The sequence below is a fragment of the Engystomops pustulosus genome, chromosome 8 (assembly GCF_040894005.1).
Source record: "Engystomops pustulosus chromosome 8, aEngPut4.maternal, whole genome shotgun sequence".
Taxonomy (NCBI): Eukaryota; Metazoa; Chordata; class Amphibia; order Anura; family Leptodactylidae; genus Engystomops; species Engystomops pustulosus.
The window spans coordinates 69,725,451-69,751,234 of NC_092418.1; the positions used below are offsets into that span (position 1 = coordinate 69,725,451).

A 25,784-nucleotide genomic window follows, 5' to 3' on the forward strand; every position below is an offset into this window, starting at 1 on the left:
CCTAACTGGTGAATACAAAACCGGGGTGAAGCTGGACCAGGAATCAAGCAAGGCTGTGAATTCCAGAAGTACAAACACTTGCACTTGGGGAAGGTCCAGATCCAATTTATGCCGCCTGAGATCCGCCCCCAGAATCCCATAGGAGAAGGAACCCAAGCTGATTCAGAAGACAGACAGCCTTAACTTCCCTAAAGCATATGCATCGTGGACGCCCATTGCCCCGAACGTGCAGCAGGGGTAACTCGCTGCGGACAGGGGGTGGAGCCAGCGCAGAGACTTGCAGAAACTCGTGGAAGACCACTAGCATTGTCAGCATGGAGGGTGGAAGGACCAGCAGACACGGTGTCCCTTCCAGTCGATCTGACACCAACACTCTCACCACGCCACATACCCATCATTGCACTGTTTAGTCGCTGATTCCCGACACATGTATTGCGTACAGCTTTTTCAAGGGCTCCCCTTGGTAAGTGGAGTGGTGAGAGTTTGGGCGCTTCCTTTCTTTGAGGCAAACCTTGTGTTTATTTTGAGACCAAAAGTTAAAAGATTTATTACATTGTATATATGTATACATTGCTAACTAAACTGGAAGATAATATAAAATATTTTTCTTACCCTAGCCCCAATCTATTGCACATGCATAGTATCGAGTTTTGTTTGGACTTCCTCTTTTACCTATTGAATGTGATATTGATTTTTAATGCAGACTAATAAACGGAATTGTAATTTTATGATTTGATTAGTTACGAGTTTCTATGGTGTTCAATATTGTTTCTGATGGGAGCTCACATTTTTCTTAGAGGGGTCTGGAGTTCAGCAGACTCAGTGCATGACTCTGTCCTAAAGGATGATTTATGTATTAGAATACACTAGTATTGCAGTATATTACCATGAACAAGTGATCAAATTATCACTTGTTCATGTCCCATCCCTGGACAAAATTAAACTGTAAAAATTTTTTTTTTCAAAAAGTGCATTTAAAAAAAGTCTCCTGAAGTCCCATACCATGCAATAATCAAATAAAACATAAAAAAGTAAAAATCACCCAAAAAACACAACATATTAGGTATCACAACGGCCGTAAGAACCCGTACAATAAAATAAAATTGTGACTGAACCCGTACGTGAACGTCTTAAAATTTTTTTTTTAAAAATCACATTTTAACATCTGACCTCATAAAAAGTGCATAAAAAGTGATCAAAAAGTAACATTTACCCTGACATGATACCAAGCAAACATACAGCTTGTCCCACAAAAAATAAGCTCTAAAACAACTCTTTAAACCAAAAAACAAATGTTATGCCCATTAATACATGGTGATGCAAAAACAAGCACATTTCTCAGAAAATTAGTTATATATGCTGCAAAACAAGTTAACCATAAAAAGCTATATAAATGGGGAATGACTGTAATCGTGATGACACATAGAAGAGAACCCATTTTAACCACCGCCAAGATAGAGTTAACAAAATATTATATAGTTGTAAAATTTGACAATGCAGATCTACTGTGAATGGCGCTCCTTCCGTTCTATGCCTGGACGTGTGCCCATACAGCAGTCATCAACACCAATGGGGCATCCTCATAATCGGGAGAAATTGTGTATCAAATTTTGTGGAGTTTTTCAGCATTTAACCCCTTTCCGCACCTGACTATGGTGCATCGTCGCAGCGATCGGCACCCTCCGTGCAGGGCACTGCGGTGCCGATCTTTGCCACGGCAACCCTGAGGCCTGATCAGGTCCCCAAGGCTGCCTATGGTAGCTGCCTGCTAGGATCATGCACTATGCACGATCCAACAGTGCAGCTGTCAGCCTATGCAGAATGCATACTGACTGTAATATGCTGCAATACATTAGTATTGCAGTATATTACAATGAACAAGTGATCAAATGATCACTCGTTCATGTCCCAACCTGGGACAAAATAAAACAGTAAAAAAAAGTTAAAAAATAAAAGTGAAATTAAAAAAAAATAAATGTCCCCCAAAGTCCCGTCCCATGCAGTAATCAAATAAAACATAAAAAAAGTGAAAATCACCAAAAACCCACAACATATTGGGTATCACAACGTCCGTAACAGCCCGTACAATAAAATAAAATTGTCACTAAACCTGTACAGTGAACGCTGTGAAAAATCAGGCCTGGTCCTAAAGGCTTGGTTACAAAGGGGTTAATACTTTGTGATGGTTTAATTTGTAAATTACAGCTCCATTTTATTGTAACCCCTGTGAAACATGTAAAGGATAAAAAAAGTTCTTAACCCCTTCCCGACATTTGACGTAATAGTACTCCATAGAGGGTGGTGCGTTACCCAAATTTGCAGTACTATTACATCAAAAAATCTGCGGGTGTCGGCTATATATTATAGCCAACACCAGCCTCTTACACCCGCAATCGGAGATTTCTCTGATCGTGGGTGTTAACCCCTTACACGCCGCGGTAAGCAAGGGGCATTTGACAAGAATCGGAACTTCACTGTAATACATCTGTATTACACTCTGTAAGGTAAGGAATAGCTTGGACAAGTGATCAGTGGATCGCTTGTTCAAGCTAACCTGTAAAAGTGAATAAAAACAGTTAAGAACATTTAATAAAAACATTTTTTAACAAAAATAATTAATTAAATAAAGTTAAAGTCCCCTAAACACAAACAATCCCTATACACATGTAATGAAGTAAAAATACCCCACAAAATCGCCAAAACCCCCCACATATTTGGTATAGCCGCATCCGTAATAATCCGCACAATAACGCAAAAACATTATCGGGCCCGTTTGATGAACGACGCACAAAATAATACGAAAAATGGTGTGCGCCAAAATGGTACCACTTGAAAGGCCAGCTCAACACGTAAAAAATAAGCCCTAAACTAGCTCTGTCAACCAAAAAATATTAAAGTTATGTCTCTGAAAAAAACGACGATGCAGAAACAAATGAGATTTGCTCTATATTCGTTTTTTTCCAGTAAAATTGTAAAAATAAATTAAAAACTATATAAATGAGGTATCACTGTAATCATAGTGATCTCTAGAATAAAGATAATATAGTATTTTTAGTGTACGGTGTACGACCCCCAAAAGATACAATAAGAAAGGAAACCAAAATTGACAATTTTCTTTTCACCCATACATTCAAGAAGTAATAAAAACTCATCAATAAGATAATGTCCCACTAAAATGAAGTATTTGTAAAGTGCATCTCATGTCACAAAAATTAAGCCCTCATATGTCCAAATTGCCAAAAAAATAAAGATTGTATAGCCAATAGAAAGTGACAGTGCTCTGAATGGCGCAGCTTCCCTTCGATGCCCTGGCGTGTGCCCATACAGCAGGTTACCACTAATTATGGGGTATTGTTATACGTGGGAGGGATTGGGTATCAAATTTTGTGGAGCGTTTTGGTATTTTATCCACTGAGAATTTGTACATTTTTTGAAAAACACATTAATTTAGCCCAAAAAATTTTACTTTCAAAATTGTATCTGATTTTGTTTTAACCCCTATAAAACAATTAAAGGGTTAACAAACTTCATAAAAGTTCGTTGAGGGGTGTAGTTTCTATAATAGGGTCATTTATGGGGTTTTACTTTTATTTAGGCCTCTGAAAGGGACTTGAAACCTGAGCAGGTCCCTCAATAGCAGGATTTTGCATTTTTTAATGAAAATGTGAAAAATCACACCTAACGTTCATAACATCCTACAAAAATAAGAGTATGCATAAAAAACCATGTAAACATAAAGTAGACATTCAGTGAATACTAGTTATTAAGTTTTTTTGCGGTTATGACTATGTGTGGAAAAAGTAGAACATTTTGAAGTTCAAAAATCGAGAAATTTTCCATATTTTCACCAAATATCTGATTTTCTCATAAATAAATGCAAAACATACCACCAAAATTTTTCGACTATCATGAAGTACAATGTGTCATGAGAAAACTATTTTAAAATCACTTGGATATGTTAAAGTGTTTCAAAGTTATAACCATTTATAGTGACTCAGGGCAGATTTGAAAAAATGGGCCGTGTCAGGAAGGTGAAAAGTTGCGTTGGCGTTAAGGGGTTAAAGTTGATTTTTCACACATTGAAAGGTGTTTCTAAAATGACATAATTTACAGGGTTGTACTACTATTTAGGCCTCTCAAAAAAGAAATTTACAACTGTGACAGGCTTTTTGAGACTCCAACAAACAAAAAAAACCTGGCCAGTAGCATTCTTAATACGCTAGAACACAATTCAGCATCCATGCATCTTATAAATATATAAAAGAAAGGATTACTAGCAGAAAGGAGATGAAGATTTGGGATGACAGAGAATTAAATCACCATTTTTAAAAAGACAACACTAAAGGCAAATCACCTTTGCATAAATAATGTTAAACGGCATATTGATAGTGATTATGTTGTATATATCAAATATGGAATAATGTAATTCAAAGGTACATATTAAAAGAGGTGATTTAATGAATAACTTCTAACGAATGTCATCTAGGGAGACTTCACTTGCTATCACCCTTATCTAGCAGCAAATCCTTTATGTCAAACAAATGTTCTGTTTGCTCAGCTTGTGAGTTAAATTTCTTTCCTAAAATACGGGAGATAACATTTTTCTAGAGGGAGATTAGCACTTTGGAATTTGTCATTACATATTCTTGTTACACATAAACTATCCTTTTTTCACTCGAAGATCAGATAGCACCATATTAAGATAACGAACAGCAAGTTAATGAATAATAGCTGTGTCATGAGCTTCACCCTAACTACATTCTGGTCCACAAATAACCTATGTATGTGCTAATAATGGTGAACAGGAGCCATTAAAACCTAAGAACTTTTGTAATTGAAAAAAAATATGTATATGTGTGCATATATATATATATATATATATATATATATATATATATTCACTTTCAGATTTGAAAGTCTGACAATAGGAAATTATTTAAATAGTTTTTATTTTTTATTATGTAATCATTAAAAAAAGTTGGGCTAATCTTAAACTTTTAAAGACGCAAGTTTTTTTTTTTCTCATTTCTCGCTCTCCACCTTCAAAAATCCATAACTTTTTTATCTTGCCATGTACAGAACTGAGTATAGAGGACTTCTTTTGTGCGTACAAAATTTTACTTCTACGTGGAATTATTTATTATTCCATGCCGTGTACTAGAAAGCTGGAAAAAAAAATTCCAAATGTAGAAAAATTGGAAAAAAAACATGTTTGTCTCACTTTTTTGTGTTTTATTCTTGGATCAGCCCGATCACGGTGATACCAAATTTATACAGGTTTTTATTGCGTTTTAATACATTTTCAAAAATTAAACAAATGTGTTTGAAATAGAAAAAAAAGTTTTGCCATCTCCTGACGCTAATAGCTTTCTTTTATACTTTGGTGTACGGAGCTGTGTGCGGCGTAACTTTTTGCAAAATGAGCCGACATTTTCATTGCAACCATTTTGAGGACCGTGCGACATTTTGATCACTATTTATTACATTGTTTATGTGATGCAAAATGGTGTAAAAGTCACGTTTCAGACATTTGGGCACTATTTTACGCTGGCAATAACCATTTTAATATTTTTATAGATTGGACATTTTGAGATGTGGAGACACCTATTGTATCTGTGATTTTTACTGTTTATCAAGTTTTATATTAGTTCTAGGTAAAGGGGGTTATTTTTTGAAATAATTTTTTCAACTTTTCTTTTTTACAATTTTTTAGACCCTCTAGAGTACATTAACCATAGATGGTCTGATATTTCCTACTACTACTACTGTATTGCAGTATATGGCATTTTTGCCATATGTCTCATTGTAACAAATCTGCAGAAACCAGACAGACAGGTCTGACGGAGATTTATTATTATTACTACCCACTGTAAAATGGCCAGCAATTGAACAACAGGTATGGTCGGGCATGGCAGATTCTTTTCATGAATTGCTTCTCCTGTCTGCAGCATGACCTCTGCCCCTCCCCCTGCATTACAAGACAAGCTCACACAGACACTCACAAATACTTCCTGATGGCAAGCAGTGTGCACAACCTTGCTCTACAAGCTAAAGTCAAGATAAGATCTTTATAGCAGGAGAAGGAAGCATAGAGCAGAACTTACTCTCTGTGTGTTATGGTTGAGATATAGTATAACTGAGACTGTGTGTTATAAGTGAGGTTAAAGGGTGTCATTGTGTATTATATCCATCTCATGGATCTCATCAACTCTCATCTCTGATCTGTCTCGTTCATCCTTTTCTATGTGTCACATACTAGTGAATGTTGAGAAGCAAAACAAAAGTGTTTATAAACCTTGGACCCTGATAATCTAAGCAGATTGTAAGCACACATGAATCATAATGGGGCTCATTTACTAAGGGTTTCCCGACAATTTCCAATTTGCGCCACATTTAACAGGTTTTTTTTTTAACCAGCGATCGGATTTTGGCGCCGACTTTCATGTAATGCAAATTGGGGGCGTGGTCGTTGGACAACCCGACGGATTCGGACTAAGAGCAGGTTTTAAAATTCAAATTGTGTCTCAAGACACGCACTTACAAGCAGCAGGAAGAAGAAGGTGAACTCCAGCGGACTTCAGCGGGGAAGCGACAGATGCAAGAAATCGGGCGCACGAGCTATGCGAATCACGGTGGACTTAATCTTCGTTGGACCGTCCAGATCGGGGATCACGACAGGACCGGGTAAGTAAATTTGCCCCAATGTGTCTTCTTAGAGAGTCCCGGCTCACATCCTGGAATTTTTTACTGACCATCATTAAGTTATAGGAGCCAAAACATCAATAGAACTGAGTAAAATTGTAAAGTAAGGAAGTTAAAATGATCTAGGGGTCAATTGATCTCTAGGGGGTTAAAATTTGAGTACTTTCTTTAATGGGCAACCCCCTTTAAGGCCATCTTATAGGCATGTGTAGCAATTAATGTTCCACTGGGAAACATGCAAATATATTTTCCAAAGTGGGAAAAGGAAAACGCCTCTTTTTGCAACCTTGAAGTCTAATAACATGATGTGGTGTAATTAAGCCAAATAAGAATATCCATTACAGAAACATATTAATATGTAGGAATAACAAGCCTTATCCTATATCACAGATCTCAAATACACACAACGCTGAAAATTATTATATGTCAAATTAGGTCAAGATCTAGATAGTGACAGATCATCTTAAAGAGACTTTTTGTGTTCCATTAACACATTACTCTTCCTAGGGACAGCATGTCGTTTACCACATCAGTGTATATCAGTATATCTCTGTCACTTCTTCCACACCTTTAGGCATGATTACATTTTAAAAACAAACTGACACTAAAACCGATGACATTCCCTGGTACAGATATAAGCTCGATTCATCTACTCTTTCTGTGAGACCAGAACATTCATTATTTCATCAATTCTTTCACTTGGAAAGGTGGTAGAAATATATCAAACAGGCCTGGGTGATCGTTATTACAGGCTGAATTCTGGTAATTGGAAAGACAGCATTTAAGATTTGATGGAGTGAAGAAAAATTTGAAGCACTTAAATCTGGAAGTGATTACATATAATAGCTACTTTTTTTTTCCTTTTTGTCCAGGTGAAACAATAATTGACTGTAAAAATAGATTGTTGTAAGCAAAATGAGAGTCCAGACATGGACCTTGAAATGTAGAATGTTGTTTTTTTCACCTGGTTAAAAAAAAAAAAAAAAGGTATATATCAGCTGAAGAAATTTAGTAAAAATTCCGTGCTCAATTTACCAATTGTTTGTTACAAATCATAATTACATATTTTATCAAATTATCTTTTGACTAGTAAAAAAAACAAAATACAACTGGTCTGAGATTGGTCTGTTACACAATCCGAACTGCTTGATATAGCTATTACACAATGTGAGCGGTGTAAATGATTAAATAATATTTAATTCAACAGACCCAAATGGATAAAGTTGCTGGATATTTTAACTGCAAAGTTTCCTATTGTTTCTATTGGACAGCATTGCAATGGTATTTGCATAGTGCATCCCCAAAAAGATTTTTTTTTTATAACAGAAAGGGAAGGCAAACCATTGGTATATCAATTTCTCACTGTTGGCAGTCTATTGCGAGATTGTTGAAATCACTTCAATACATTTCTGCAAAGAAACCAAATTGGTGAGAATGATAACTAAATTGTGGAAAGGAATATAAACCTTTAGTTATACTTGGATTATAATTTTGGAATACAAATTTAAGATACAATGGAAAAAAAAGGTTTTAAGAATTATTGCTATTTTATGCAAACTAGCATTCTGAAGTCTGAATGAAAACACTTTCATGTGTTTCATGAAAAACTACAGACCCTTGCAAAAAGCCAAAATTATACAACAAGACATATACCAGATTTCCTAAATTCCAAATACAGTAAAGCATAACAAAATTTATATGGACTACAGTGGAAGCTCAAATAAATAATCAGTCTTATCTCTCAGCATTGATAAACTGTGTTAAACTAAACTGTCTAATGTTGACCTTTTTAACTTATTTAACCTGTTTGTTAGAAAATCTGTTAGGCCTTGTGCCCACTATAGTGTTTTAGGGCCATGTGACAGTCGTTTTTTCAGCAGCTAGCACACATTACAATTTACTTGTATGGGCTCGTGCCCCTGGACATGGATTGTAAGGCCCTGTGCATAAGCCATCTGCCTGGCTGTATTGGCGCTCACTAATGAGAGACGGGCCCCAAAGGATCAAAGCCCCTTGTTAGTGATCGCAAACAGCACACAACAGAAAATGCACCAAAATGTTGCCACTTGGGCAAACATTTTGGATCATCTTAGGTCACAACAAGAAGCATATCACTGTGTGTGTGTATATATACGCATACACACACACATATAAAGACATATATATATACACACATATATAGATGAAGTAAAGTCCAAGTCAGCACAATCTTATAAACTCCTAATAAGGAGGGGTGCAGCTCCCCCAAAGGTTCTAACTTGATCCTTTTGTAGATAAATAAAGTAGAAAGCGGGCAGCACTCCCTGGTTCAAATTTCAAAATTAAAGGTGAACTTTATTGAACAAGTGGCGACATTTCGGTGTGTAACACCTTTATCAAGCAACAAACAAGTGACCTAACATTTGTTTGTTGCTTGATAAATGTGTTACACACCAAAATGTCGCCACTTGTTCAATAAAGTTCACCTTTTATTTTGAAATTTGAACCATGGAGTACTGCCCGCTTTCTACTTTATTTTTATATATACATGAGACACTGTCACGGTCCTCAAACAAGTAACCAATTACTATAGATCCCATCTTAAAGTAAGTAGTCAATGCAGAGTCCATGAATTTTAGCCATGGTGAATCCACCACTAGCTACTGAATAAATTAGTCAAATCTTTAGTCTATGTTACGTTTCTGTTATACTTACATTCTAAACATTTGCACTTCTCATCAAGCTTTGTCACGAAATCCATGGGGAAGAATGGCACCATTTTATGCAAACTTGGTCAACCCATGAAAGAAAAAGGGTTGAAACATCCATCCATGACTAAGGGTGTAGTATACCAGAAACAGGTTGTATTTTTAATTGATATGTTCTCTATATTTACAAATGGATCAATAAAGGAGCAAGTTGTTTTTTACATATTACACCGTAATAATAATTTTAATACAATCTAAGTATATATCCAGTGGCGTAACTAGGAGAGCTTGGGCCCCATAGCAGATTTCTGCATGGGGCCCCCCTTCCCCTTAAAAAAAAAAAATATATATACATATTGGTACGCACTCATGTACACACATTTATATTATCTACACCCAGGTAAACTTCTAAAATCATTCACTCACTTTTATATACTTATATACACTTATATGCACACATTTCTGCACTTAGATATACATTTATACACTAATACATACAGATTACACAAACTCATACAGTATATACACACATACCATGCATACACATGCAATTTGCACACATACTGTATAGTGCATACACAGTATACAGTATACACTCACAGTGATTTATCATACGCCGGCCGCTGCTCCAGCGCAGCAGGCATGCATCAAGAGCCTTCGGCCTCTTGATGTATCCGTCGGGATGCTGGGCAGTGTCTATCTGTATGCCATACAATGGCATACAAATAAACGCAGCCAGCAAAGTTTCACATATAAAAGTTCACCAGTAGCGGTAAGTGCACAGGCGCGGGGACAGGAACGCTCCCCGCCGCCCACTTGCATGAAGGTGGCAAAATGGCGCATTGGGGTGCAAAGGTCCTGATAAATACCCCCCATACTGTGTATACATACAGCATATGTACACATACAGCATCTACGCATACACATACAGCATATATACACATACAGCATCTACGCATACACATACAGCATATATACACATACAGCATCTACGCATACACATACAGCATATATACACATACAGCATCTACGCATACACATACAGAATATATACACATACAGCATCTACGCATACACATACAGAATATATACACATACAGCATCTACGCATACACATACAGCATATATACACATACAGCATCTACGCATACACATACAGCATATATACACATACAGCATCTACGCATATACATACAGCATATATATTCACATACAGCATATACAGCATCCACGCATACACATACAGAATATATATTCACATACAGCATCTACGCATACACATACAGAATATATACACATACAGCATCTACGCATACACATACAGAATATATACACATACAGCATCTACGCATACACATACAGCATATATACACATACAGCATCTACGCATATACATACAGCATATATACACATACAGCATATACAGCATCCACGCATACAGCATCTACGCATATAGCATCTACGCATATAGCATCTACGCATATAGCATCTACGCATATAGCATCTACGCATATATATATATATATATATATATATATATATATATATATATATATACATACAGCATATATACACATATACATACACACCATATACACTCATACAGAATATACATAAATACTCATGCAGCAGACACACATACAGCATATGCATACATATGTACACACACATATACATACACATATATACACACATATACATGCACAGATCAAATTTCTAAGTTACCTTAAGGTCCTGGTGGGCGGTGGTTTCGGGAGGGGAGGGCTCCCCTCCTGTTCGGGCAGTAGTGATGTCCTGCCCTGGGGGTGAGGGGGGGCTGTAAATTGGGCAGCGGGTGGCTGATGGAGGCAGGCACGTGGGCGGAAGTGCTGGCGCGCGGTGGGCAAGTGGAGGGGGCGGGGCTTCGTGGTAGAGATGCCGGTGGGCGGGCAGGGGATCGTGGAGGCTTGCGCGCGATTGGGTAGGATGACATGGAGGCGGACAGGGGATTGTGGAGGCGGCCGGGTGGTTGGGTAGGAGGACTTGGAGGCGGGCAGACGGGAGGGGGAATATTCCGGCAGGGGTACATTATGTGTCCGACTGTCAGGGGGTGCGGGAGAGTGGGCGGCTCTATGTTTGGCACAGCAGGCATTACTGCTGTGCTGTTCAGAGGCGGGGGAGGGGCCCGGAAGAACAGCACTAGTAAATTTTTGTTTCACATCCATCCCGGGGCCCCCTAGCAGCACGGGCCCCGTAGCAACCGCTACGGCTGCTACGGCTATTGTTACGCCACTGTATATATCTTACAACTGCCTAAGAAAATAAAATGCTAACATATGACATGGTGTAAGTATATTCCATAATAAGAATGGGTAAATATGTTTATATGTATAATTTAGAAAAAAAAAATCACTTTTACATTTAGGCTTTTCTGTCTTTCTTTAAATAATTTAACTATAATTTATTAAAGTCAGTTGCAATTCTCTGTCATATAAAGGCATCAGTATAGAAACAACATCAAGACTATGAATATATGAATGGCTGACCTCAATATTGAAGCGGTGAGAGCCAGGTCATATCTTCAATATGGATCCAGCAAGATCACATATTGGTTTCTTCTCTGGTTGGGTTCACTGGGTCAAGTGACTACTGAATGACAGATTTTTCTAGATATTTCTAGACAGGTATTTGGAAAGAAATTTAAATTGGAGAAGAGAAGAAAAAGGAAGATGTTTCTTCCCTCCATTTTGCTAATTAATATGTCAGAGCTCATAAAGAAGAAAGTCGTCAGCTTTTCTTGGACACTGCATCATTTTAAAAGAGCAATGTCAGCAGAGTCTCGGCAGACAGTCAATACATATTAAAAAGAGTTCCAACCACTAAATCAAAATGAAATGCGAAAAAGGGAAAGGATAGAAAAGAAGAGGACTAATAAATAATAACACCAGGAACAAAAGCAACTGTATTTTATAATATTACTAGGAGCCTTCTTGAAAGGAAGAACATAGAAAAGGCAAGAATATGTATTACAGTATAAAATATATATATATAAGATGGATTTAATTTTCTATATATATGCATTACAGCGGCTGCCCATAAAGTAGTATTCTGCAAAATGTGGCACTTGGCAACATGGAATGCAGGAAATGCTCTTCAGTTTAAATTGAAGGTCTAAACAGTTTGCTTTATATAAAATGTAGACCACCTACACTAAAAACAAACTTCACATTATTACCGAATGTTCTAAGATATTCACATGAGTTTGCACTGTCCTCTTTCACTTGGTGCAAATTACAAATTCTACAGAGAAAATGGGGTATATTTATTAATAATGTAGTAACTTCATGCATTAGCACACTTGTTTGGGGGTTAAAATATATGGCAGTAATAGTAGTATTGGGCCAGTAGGAAAAAATTCTGCCTTACTTTCTGCTCACCTTTTACAATGAATTTGAGGTACGCCATATTTACTCCTTCATTCATGACTAAAGTTCTATTTTTCTATGTCCAACAATCAAGAAGCAGAGTACTCTTATTGTAGTTATAACTGTTAGGTCACATGCCTGGACTAAAGTTTGAACTCTCATCACAACCGGGACTAATATAGTAAATATTCAGTGGGTACAGAACACATTATGACCACTTTAAATTTTTCACTCTTTGTTTCATTGCAGCCAATTGGTAAGAACAAAAAATTATTGTTTTGCTCATTAATGTACAGTCTGCTTCCATCTTGCCAGAAAAAAAAACAAAAAACAAAACATAAATGTACATATTTTCTATTCTTATAAGCCGGTCACACTTCTACAAATAGATCTACAATCTGCTGAAACGTGTGTGTACCACATAAACTTTTTAATGGATTGCATTTAAAATCTGCCACTTACCATAGTAAATTATCAATTCAAACCATAATCGACCAAAATGTTCAAAATGAGATACTTCAGCCAACTTTAGAATTACACATATGGGAAGCTAAACTTCTGACCCAGAGAAATAAAACATTTTATCATGTAATTATAACCAATAAATGGCTGATTTTGCTTCCACTTGTTTTGTTGTTTTCTATAAACAGGTGCATGGGGGACTTGAATACTAATTCTCGTTTAATGTTTTTTTTTTATTGTTATTGAATCTGTTGTTTTCCAGAAGTAAAGTCTAGTTTTGTATTAAACTGTAACTTTAGATTTATAAAGTAAATCTATCTCACTATAGGTACCCTATCAAATTATTCCAGGGATACAGAGGCAGAAGAAACGTATGCATCAATCATCAGAGTCAGAGGCTCTGTTTTTGTAGTATAGTGTTTCATAAAGAAGAAAAGCTCCAAAGAACTAATTATACAACTTGCAGTAAATAGTTTGTAACTTTGATTTCTATCATTGTTTCTCTACTAAGGTTACAACCATTATGTAAGTAAACATGTCCACATTTTGCTAGCCTACATTTTTTTACGTCTGATATCTTAAATAAAATTTCAGTAGACATGATTCTGATCTTGCAGCTCTGAGATGTTCCTTAGATAGATCTGTCAATTGTAGCATTATTTTATCATGCTTTTCTTGTAAATAATTTTCATGTTTCTCAATTAAATGCATATGCACTGTAAAGGTCATTGTGACTGAGAAATTGCTGAAAATGTGCCCTATTAAGCCTAAGAAAAGCCTATTTTCCCTTAAATTGGCAGAAAAAACATATGTCTATAATTTATTTTGCACATGGAATATGACTTCCTGCATATTTCTATGTATGTCTCAGTGGGGGCTGCCATTAACCTCTCGAAGTTTCACTAGGCTCTATGAATTTTGATGCAACGCTAAAAATCTATCAAGATTTTGTTGCAGCTCCAAAAAGATTTTTCTGCAATAATGCAGTGATGAGCAGGTTACATGCTGCTTTTTATCAGAGTTTCAAATTTATTGTATATTATGGTATTTGACAGGAATGTCATTGGAATAGCAATTTCCTAAAAAAAAGATCTATCTAGTTTGCCTTCTAGTGCAGGACATTTTCATTCCTTTTTAGTAATGCGAGAATAAAGCATTGGTAGAACTTTGGTTGGTACAACCGTCACTATACAGTCTACTAAATTTCTAAACATACAGTTAGAAACTGATTTACAAGAAGATGGAGACTTGCTAAATGGCGATTTTACTAAACAGCAAGATTTACTAATGACGACTTACAGCAAATGGCCTATCTAATAGTACATTATTTTGTGATTTTGTGCCCTGAATCAACCTTTATGAGGTTCCTATGTGGGCGTAATTAAAAAAATATAAAATTATGCTTACCTTCTCCCAGGCTCCATGTGCTGGCACTTTGCTTCAAGTGGTACGACTCGGTTTCACTATGCATGTGCTGTGGGTATGACGCATGTGCAATGGAGCCAGCATCATGCTAAGAGGCGCGCGGCGGACACAGCTGCAGATGCGAGTCCAATGTGCCTCTTCTGACTCGCATCTAGGTAAGTATTACAAATATATATATATATATATATATATATATATATATATATATTTTTTTTTTTTTTTTTAAATGGGGCCCACTTAGAGACCTGATACAGGCTGATTTGGGACCCTAAACCACAGGTCTATATGGCCCTCTAGTTGGTCCTCTTTAATGGTCCTCTTTAAAGTGTAGCTACATTTTTAAGCTAAATTGCATAAACCAATAGTGCAGATAATAGTAAACATTGTAATTCAAATTATTAAACAATTAATATTCCTGTATCCTCCTCTTTTTTGGCTACCATTGTTCCTGTTTAAAGTAGTTTGTATATATCACATTTTTCTCCCATACTTACAGTTATAGATAAGTCAATAAATAAGTTGTAGAGGATAAAGTTTAATGACTTAACTCTTTAGAGCAGTGGTGGCCAACCTTTTGAGCTTGGTACATCAAAATTTGTAAAAAATGAAAACAAGCATAACTCTGGTGGTGTGTCACTTCTCTAAAAATCCTGAATGTTGTGATATTTGTAGATCTAATAACAAGAGTTCTTTCCCCCCAGTATTGCTGAGCGGTAACTGAGGTGGGAACACTGGCAGCGGGTGAGTGGAAAGGGCTTATAGGCTAAGCTCTCTCCATAGAAGGGGGCGTCTGTTGCATAATGCAGCAAACAACCACAGGTGTTAACCCTGTAAATGACTCAACCAAATCCTGGCCTGGGTGCCGACATCTTGGATTAGATCACCGCCCTCTCGTGACAGTCCCGGGACTGTGATTGGTTGCCATGACAGCCTTGGTTCTTACAAAGACCAGAGGCGGTCTGGTTTTAACCCATTCACTACAATTTACACATTGTAATGAATGATGTGGAAAATCCCCATATACTGCCATACAGTAGTATGGCAGTATATGGTAGGACCAATCAGTCTTTAACCCTTTAAAGTACCTTAGGGGTCTAAAAAAAAAAAAAGTAAAAAGAAGAAAAGTTGAAACAAATTCAATTTAAAATTCAAATCGCCCCCCTTTCCCAAGAACAGTAAAAATCATAAACATGTTATGTATTGCACGTGTCCAAAATGTCTGGTCTATCAAAATATAATAACGGTTATTCCCGGGATTTAAGCCTTTAAGAGAAAATTGAGCCCAAAATCGAAAATACCACTTTTTGCCATTTTGAAAAATATAGTAAATACAATAAAAAGTGATTAGAAGACTGTACAGTGCTTAACATAGTAGCATTGAAAACATCATCAGAAGTCGCAAAAAATGTCACTATCCAAAGCTCCGCACACCAAAGTATGATAAAGTGAGGAGTAAAAAAGAGAAACGCAAAAAACCTTTGAGGAAAAAGGGCCTTAAAGGGGTTAATATAATGCCCAGGGTGTAAGTAGCACACATACGTGAGATGACACTACTATCCACAAAAGTGGTTGGGAGCTATGGCTTACTTACTGCCTTACTAAAAACCCTCATGCTCAGAAGAGCTGCCCCCCTCTGAATGCTGCCTGCTTGCTGCATGTCAGCAAAAATGCTTGGACACGAATGTCATAGGCTAGACATCACTGCTTTATAGTCACCAGAGTGACCCTCTGCAGAATAATATAATAGTAATCTCTAACTGCATAATGCATAGCTAAAATATTATGTTTCCTATATAACCTTTTTGGAAATTCCTGCATAATCCCTGGTACATTCATTGTTTAAAATGGCAAACAGCTTCTACAGCTACTCTGTAAAGACTCTGATAAGGTAGTCTGATTAAGATTAAGTAAAGTGTATATAGAATGGTATGAAAAGCTTGTGGTCACATATAGAGGACCATAAATGGTAAAAAGTAGTACACCAAATACTTAAGCATTAATTGTATATTAAGCCAAGGTTGTAAATATTAGCACTGATTCTGTATTTTTCTTTTCACGATACATTGTTTCTGTAAATCTCATTGATTTCATTGGAGATAAGAATATATGTCACTGTAACCTATTCAGTGAAAGTGGATCTGCACTGCAATCATTAAAGTAAATTTGATATTAAGTACTTATATTCTTACTAAATTGGTGTTGCTACATTATATTTCTCTATTCATCTTGGTGGGCCGAAGCTCTGGATAGGTCCACGGAGGCTTGTGTTTTGTCTATGTTGTGTCTCCGCTGTAGGTTTAAAAACATCGCTTTGAAAACATCACACATGGTTTTTAAGCCTCATCAGTGAAAAAATGATGACCCATTGACTTCTATGGGCTCCCGTGATCTTCATCCATAAAATTAGGACATCTCTCAACAGATCAGTGAAACTACAATCCAATGTTAAAACACTAATTGAAAACACTGGCTTTGTGAGGCATCCATGGAAATTATAGAACCATGGATTTGAAATCAAAAGTCAATATTTACTAAACCCAACTTTACACAAAACCGTAGAGAGACTGATATTTTTGGGTAACATCAGGTGGCATCAAAGAATATTTTGCCTCTCAGATATTAAGGTTTTTAAAAGGTGCATAAAAGAACCTGTGTAGGTGTGATTGACAGTCTAAATGGGCTATGGGGTACTTTTGTGCTGGTTACAATTTCAGGAATGCCTTATAGCAGAAGGAAAAGTAATTAGCAAGTATGATGAAAGTATTATCCAAAGTACAACCACACAAAGAAAGTGCCTTAAGAGTTCCTGTCTCTGGCATTTGGGATCATCAACTTCACACCAAAATGAAATAACAGAAAAGACTTTAAAATAAGAGACATGTCGACCAAATGAAAGAGAGAAGTAAAGTGGAAGCAGAAGTTATGAATCTTGCACGACTCCCTCCTCAACCCCCCTCCCCACCTCCTCTCCTTCTCCCCCTCTTCTCATGCTTCTTCTCCATACTTTTCTTTTCTAAACATTTCATTACAGTAAAGAAATTACTTCAGTTAAGATGTCAGTTACAATGTGGACAATTACCGTGACAATTAATTGCAATAACTCGATCGGGCGCAGATCGGTGCCTCACACTGAGCTATTGAGTTTGACCTAAGATATCTGAAACAATACTATGTTGGGGTGCGCCTCTTGGGGGTGCGAATACCCTGCTGTCCCTAAGGTCTCTCTCTTCTTTTTTCCCCTCCCTTTTTGTTTTGCTGTGTGTTGTACACCTTTTTGATTGAAAAATCCAATAAAACTTTAATGTGATAAAAAAAGGAAATCATCAAACTTTTAAAAAATATATTTTACAATCTATGAGGACATGTATACTTTTTATATTTCTGTTGGTTATCTCAGTGTCAATAACATAGCCTAGCAGAGCTGAGCATGTTTGACTGTAAAGAACAAGGAGACAGCATAACCAAGTTCAAAGACAGTTCTCCAGTTACAGTGACAGGCATGTCCTACCTCTGACCACATTCTTCCACACACATTTTTCAGTACTGAGATTCTCAACAGGCCCCAGCTGCTGCTACCTTGTTTATTACCACTGTACTAAGCATTTATTTCAGGTTCCATAAAAAGGAGTGCGGTCACTCCAGCTGTTGGAGGACATCAACACCTAACCTTGATAGTAAAGTCTAGCCACAAGTGACACTTATGAATCACAAGGGGAGAGAAAAAAAGAAAAATTATATAGTAAAGCAGTGCATTTTAGTAAATAAATATGAAATGTATATATGGTGGTTTTCAAGTATAGGCAATACTATACTTATTCTATGTGCCACAGAGGGATTAATAGCAAACAAACATAATTCATTGCTCTTTAACAGTTCCTGCTAGAATAAAATAAAAAACCTTATGACAGTGGTGGTGAATCTATGGCACGGTTGCCCTCTTTTTGGGCACCCAAGCCATCAATATAGCACTCGACATAGAACTCAAAGAATCATCCTACAGTCCCAGGCGACTCAATAAATGCTGCTCTCAGTGCTATTTTAAAGTAACACATTCTTGATTGCTTGGGACCGCAGGAAGAGGTAGAACATGTGCAAAGGGGAGGATTATCTTTAGAGCTCCTCTAGGCTTCTTCCTGTTTAGGGGGACCAAAGTGAGATGCTACAACATTAGTCCAAATTTGCCCTTCTTTCAACTGTTTTGTTGGCCTCTAGAGGCCGATATGATTAAAAGTTTTCGTAGAACAGGTAGCAATAAATAACTACTTAAATTGCCGTGCTGGCACTTTGCAATAAATAAGTGTGTTTTGGTTGTAGTTTGGGCATCCGTTCTCTAAAAGGTTCGCCATCACTGCCTTATGAGATCTAATAATTAAGTACAAGCTTATGATAACAAGGCACAACAGAAGTCTTTAATTAAAGACATGTGGAAAAACATAATGTACCCCATGAATAAGTGGCTTGTACAATCACCTTGATGAGTAATAACTGAAAGCAATTGTTTTCTTTATTATCAGTCTTTCAAATAGTTCTGGATACATTTTGCTAGCACCTATTACTGATGTTTCCAGTAAGTGTTTGCTGCATAATGCGGCAAATACCCAGTGTGTTTGAATAGGACTCAGTATGTGAGTCCTCTTCAAACATCCCTAACGACACTGTGACATACTGTTACATCACATGTGGTTAAGTGATCTTTATTTATATAGAAATAACAGCTCTACCATTAGAGGTGCAACTTTTTAACTTAGTGGGTCATCCTCATGTGGCAGTGGAATCTTTGGGACACTCATTATCAGAGCTTGTGTGTGACTGCTTTGCTTGGACTGTGGCTTCAACCTATCTAGCCCTGCGAGCGGAGACCATGTACTAAATAATTAACCAGTGTGGCTCCTGCAAGTAATAAAACAGGTATTAGCTGAAATTTAAAAAAAAAATTAAATTAATCAGACATGTCTTGAGAATAAATGTAATTTCCAAGACTCTGCTATTAATTACCTAAATTCAATGTAAATGCTTACTATCACAAGATGTTCTTTTGTCTGATTATAAACCTTCCTGGAAACAAATGTAAGAATTATTTCTAATAGAAATGCAGTTCTACTGAACACACTAAGTAAAATAAATTTTCCCTTGGTAAAGCTGGAATAAAAATTAGTGTGCAGGAAAGCAAGTTACGCTACTTCCAAAGAGCATATTAAAAAAAAAACAAAACCTTAATGTAGTTTGCAAAGTGCAGGAGAAAAATAATAGCAGATTTATTTGCTATGCAGCATTTTATTAAAATTATATTCTGTTATTATGTAATTTATTATGTTATTATTAGTAGTTTTATACTTTTTGAGCCGAGCACTCATTTTTAATGTACTCATACTAACAGAATTTCACTGCCAGGAATGAATTTAAACCCGACGGCACATAATAATGAATGTATTAGTGAATTCCTGTCCTTAGTTTTCCTTGTACCAAGAGAAATTGAAGCTGACACAAGTGCCTACTATATGGGGCAACATAACTACATTTTAATTAAGCTACGGTAATTACATTGAGAAATGAAGCAATGAATAGTAGTTATTATCTTAGTCTCAAATGCTGCATTCTGAAATCTCTTGGATCATTACATGTAATATGGATCATATTATATTACCGTTCTACCAGTTGTGGCCTTGTAATGCTGTTTTTCATGTTAAGGAATGAAGCCACGAGAGCCTTAGCATGATTCTCAAATACTTCCAGTTTCCAATTCCATAGTATCCACAGTTTCTAATTTTTATGTGGAATTGTAGGAATTTCACATCATTTTGCAATACGGAGAAAGAGTAGCTATCCAGTAGCTATACAGTTTGAGGCAGTCATATTTTTATACTTGTCTAGTCTATTTCAACAGGATGAGGCAGTTATACTTTTATAATTATCTAGTCACCCGATTCCACTAAACACACACACACACATATATATATATATATGTATATTACATATAGGGTCAGATTTATCAATAGGCAGGTAGTTCTTTTGCACCAGATTTATTAAAGTGGCTTAAAAAGCTTGATAAATGTGTATTTGTGACACATTAGATAAAAAGTTGTGCCTTTGGTGCAGCCAAATTTTTCCACTGGAGTGTGTTTGTGCTAAAATGTGTGACTATTTGAAAAGCCACACTTCAGTAATCTGTCTAGCAATATCTGCATTCACTTGAAAAATCTGTAGCTTACGGATATAAAAAAAAAAGTGTAGCTTGTCAGCAAAAAGCTGTAAATCAGGAGATGCCACAATTGCAAGACATTTTAAAGACAGAAAAGTGACGTATCTGCAATGATAAATCCTACTCATGATCTTAAGTTACTACTGAGCAGGGGAAGTATAATAGGTTATTATAATACAGGCAGTCCCCGGGTTACATACAAGATAGGATCCGGAGGTTTGTTCTTAAGTTGAATTTGTATGTAAGTCGAAACTGTATATTTTAGAATTTAAGTTGTAGATACATTTTTTTCTTTTGTCTCAGTGACAATTGGAGTTTAAACATTTTTGCTGTAATTGCACCAAGGATTATCAATAAAGCTTCATTACAGACACCTTACAGCTGATCATTGCAGTCTGGGACTATAGTAAAGCATCCAGAGAGCTTCACTAGAGTTCACAGGGGGCAGAGGGGTCCGTCTGTAACTATGGGTTGTCTGTAAGTCGGGTATCCTTAAGTAGGGGACCGCCTGTACTAGAAAATGATCACAGTTAACTTGTGATAGTGATTATTAAATGGCCAGATACAGTTTTTGTATGTTTAGTTTTGAGACAACCCAAGAGACCCACATGGGGCATTTACATTCCTTAGTTTGTGGTACACAGTCATGTGATATGGTCACTTGGTCACGTAACTGCATCATTTTCTCATATATAATGGACATCCAACCCACGACTGCCCATTAGAAGGTGACTGTGATAACCTTCTTATATTTATTATCAATGGAGTCCTCCCTTCTAAAATAAACTTTTACAATCATGCTAGTGAACTAGAGGGGCTATGTGTGTGTTATTAGAAACCCTACATGCTGTAGCTACGCAGGCTGTTACATTCTGAAGAGGTACTCCACCTCTTCCACTGTGTGCACACTGCTGCCAGGATTAAAGGAAGTGCGAGCGAGCAGTTGGGCAAAGGGTGAGACTGGGAAGTGCTGTGACAGTGTAACAACAGCCTGTGAAGCAAAAGCACAGAGGGCTACTGTAACATGCCGCATAACCCATCATTAGCATAAGTTTTACCCCTTACCGCCAAAGCCACTTTTCACCTCCCTGAAATGGTCGATTGTAAGTAGTTATAACTTTGGAACGCTTCAACATATTAAAGTGATTTTGTTTTCTCAGGACACAATGTAATTCATGTTAGTTGAACACAATTTGATGTATGTTTTGCATTTATTTATGAAAAAAACTGATATTTGGTGTAAAAAAATTTTGTAATTTTCCTAATTCAAGATGTACTACTTTTTCAACACATAATCATAACAGCAAAAATACTTGATAACTAACATTAACCGAATGTCTGCTTTATGTTGACTTGGTTTTTAGGTCTCCTCTAATTTTTTAGGAGGTTAAGGGGGCTTTGAATTTTAGGTGCAATTTTTCACATTTTCATTAAAAAAACAAACAAAAAAACATGCCATTGAGGGACCTGCTCATATTTCAAGTCACTCTGAGAAGCTTAAATAATGGTAAAGCCCCATAAATTGCACAATATACAAACTACACCCTCAACATATGTAAAACAACTTTTATGAAGTTTGTTAACCCTTTGTTTTACAGTGGTTAAAACAAAATCGAGTGCAATTTTGAAACTTCTATTTTTTTGGGATAAATTAATGTGTTTATAGACACCAAAACACTCCACAAAGTTTGATACCCAATTTCTCCAAAGTACGCCAATACGCCATATGTGGTGGTGACCTGCTCTATGGGCACACGCCTGGGGATTAAAGGGAAGCTGTGCCATTCAGTGCAGATTTGCATTCTCACTTTTTAATGGCTATACAATCTTTATTTTATTTTTTTTTGGGGGGGGGGGATTTGGACAAATAAGGGCTTATTTTCTGTGACATGAGATGCACATTACAAATAGTTCATTTTAGTATTTCATAGCTTATTGATGAGATTTTATTAGCTCTTGAATATATGGAGGAAAAGAAAATTGACAATTTTGGTTTACTTTCTTTTGTATTTTTTTGGGGGCCTTTCACCGTACCATAAAAATAACATATTGGGGCTCTTTTACTAAGGGTCCGCAGAGCACATTTTCGTCGGATTTCCCGACGATTTCTGATTTAACAGTGGATTTTGGCACACACGAACGGATTTTTGTCCATCGGCGACTGCTTGCACATGACACAAATCGGGGCGGGAGGCGGGGGGGTGTCAGTCCATCCCGACACGCACTTACAAGCACCGGGAAGAAGAAGGTGAACTCTGGCGGAACTCGGTGGGGAGGCGACGGATGCAGGAACACGGGCACATGAGCTACATGAATGGCGCAGGACTATCTTTGTTGGACCGTCCGAATCGGGGATCGCGACAGGACCAGGTAAGTAAATTTGCCCCATTATCTTTAAACTAGAGATCGTTACGATTATGCTGATGCCTCCTTTATATAGTTTTTATATATTTTTACAACTTTACTGAATAAAAACTAATATAGAGAAATTCTAATTTACTTTCAAATCGCCATCTTTTCGGAGACACAATTTTTTTATTTTTTGGTTGACAGAGCTGGTTTAGGGCTTATTTTTTTAAGTGTTGAGTTATTCCTTTCAGTGGTACAACTTTACCGTTTGGCAGCCGGTGCCAGAAGCAAGACGTAGTACAACGTCACGAAGATGCAAGTCCCTGCCACCTGTGACGTAGTACTGCGTCCAATGTCGGTAAGCGGTAAAAGTTAATTTCAGAAGGAAGAAGGCCATGGATAACAAATATAAGAAGATAACCACAGTCACACAGTACTAGGAGTAAGTATCCTTGGTTTATTCTGCATCATTTTGATTGGACATTGCATTTAAAAAGAACTTTAAAATAACAGAATGATATATCAACTGTAATTTTTATTTCCAAAGGGTCAGGTAATTAACAGACTAAAACTTGTGAGGTGTGATGAGAAGGCGCTGGCACGAGCTGGCATTTATATTAAGACCACTTTGTAAGGTGTTAAATCTCTGCATTTATTTATACTCCTATTCTTTCCTAGAAGTCTCTGGGATGTTTCAACTACATAGCGTCCTGTTGTACTATGTACTATGTTGTACTTTCTGTGATTGTGGTACAGGTACAGTGTCAGCCGTGTGAGGTTTTACAGCAGGGTTAGGTGCCATTTTCAGGGGGACTTCAGTGCTCTCTGCACAAATAGTTGTCTCAGGTTTGGTAGTTGCTGGAAACACAAGAAAGGTGTGACGTGGGAGGTTTTATCTCGGCAACTGAGGCTACTTGGGCCTGTTGGGTCTCTTTATATGCAACTTAACTATCAAATATACTCAAGTTAGCCTCAAAAAGGTACAACCTGATTTGTTAACTTTTCTTCTGCTTGCTATGGCTAATCTGTACATTTACACTATTGTAAATATCACCACAGCTATACAATGAAGTACCTCTATAAGAGTATGCATTTACTATTTACCTTGTTTAACCATTCCCCTCATGATAATCATACCTGTTTAGGTCATGTTTTTGCACCTTGCATTCAGGATAACACATGTCAGTCTATGTGGTGTACGGCTCAATTTCATAACTATCATCAGTCATACTATGTGACAGTATTTCACTTACATGCATAGGCTTATGATTAATGTACTGTGTATATATGACATCATAAGTCTTTTTTGCACTTTCTGCATTGTTTTCTTTTGTACAAGTAATTTCCATATAACCGTTTTTGTGCTACCAATGTCTCCACTCCTTTTTCCAATCTGGAGGATCCCTGTTTTTACCTTCATTACAGCCTTTCTGAGTGAAATCAGACAAATACGCTGTATAAGTCTTAGCAATCTGCTGTAAAATGCACAGGCTGTTGCATAAGGGTCTATCTTGAAAGATGGAAATCTGGCTCCCTTTTGGAGGAGGACTATCAGGCACCACAAGAGTCTGCCTTTTTTTTTTTTTTTAATTGTTCTACTACTATAACAAGGCAGAACAATGTAAATTACAATCGTGAACATTCTCCACAACAAGTTGGTGGAAAATATTTAGGTTTTAAAAGATTAATATTGGTAAACTATATAAAAGTTCCAAAAGATTGAATGGTACATTATATTTCCCATGTTAAAATTAGATGTCACCTCTTTCTTTTTAAAAGAAAATATTCCAACATCTGTCCACAATCTTGACTGTAGAAATCAGTGCATACAACCAGTCTGGAAACAAGAAAGTCTTGCCTATTTATCAAAATGGATTCAGGCCAGATTACACCTGTCATGACATCTATAGATGTTCTATATACATGGGTTATAAGCAAATATGACGTATAAAGCCGCATGGCAGTTGTGAAGGGGCTAAAGAGACAAGTAAAATGCAAGTGTCAGATAGATAACACGTCAGACTTCTCCCACCAGATAGCAGAAATTGCAAGAACATTTTCTGTTTTGGATAAAAGGGAAAAGTAAAGTGTAGTATGTTGTAAGAACTCAAAGTGTTTTATATTTGCGTTTACATAAATGAATTCCCAAGATAAAGCCATTGAACCTGCTTACCTTCCTTGTGACCATTAATTGAAGCAATGTTGCTTTCATCTGCCACTGTAAAACAAAATTACAAACAAATATAACTAATTTCTCTCACAAAGCTTACAAATCTAATCTTTAACACTATGCAGTAAAAAATCATTATTGGACATGAACTTAAACACAATTCCTAGATCACAAGATGTGGAAAATCTGATGAACTGAGGTTTCAGGAATGCTGAGTGAAATGGTTTTAGCTTTTGCAGTCTACCATTTGCTGGGAAAAGGGAGATATTTAGCTTGGATGTCTGCTGATTTTCACATAAATCATTGAAAGATCTTTGCAAGTTTATTTCATGAAAGGCTGCTGGATTTTTCGGCAATTGCAGTGGCTTTAAGCCATGTATAAGAGT

At 36.7% G+C, this 25,784-nt stretch overlaps 1 protein-coding gene across 7 annotated transcripts in view; it reads right to left on the reverse strand.

Annotated features, from left to right (window-relative positions):
• Nucleotides 1–25,784, reverse strand: part of PARD3B (par-3 family cell polarity regulator beta) — an 862,331-nt gene that overhangs the window by 440,600 nt on the left and 395,947 nt on the right. For all 7 annotated transcript variants that reach the window (XM_072121091.1, XM_072121090.1, XM_072121094.1 and 4 more), the window contains one exon: nucleotides 25,402–25,446. In XM_072121091.1, coding sequence (XP_071977192.1) covers nucleotides 25,402–25,446 — 45 coding nt within the window. The remainder of the gene's footprint in view (nucleotides 1–25,401; nucleotides 25,447–25,784) is intronic.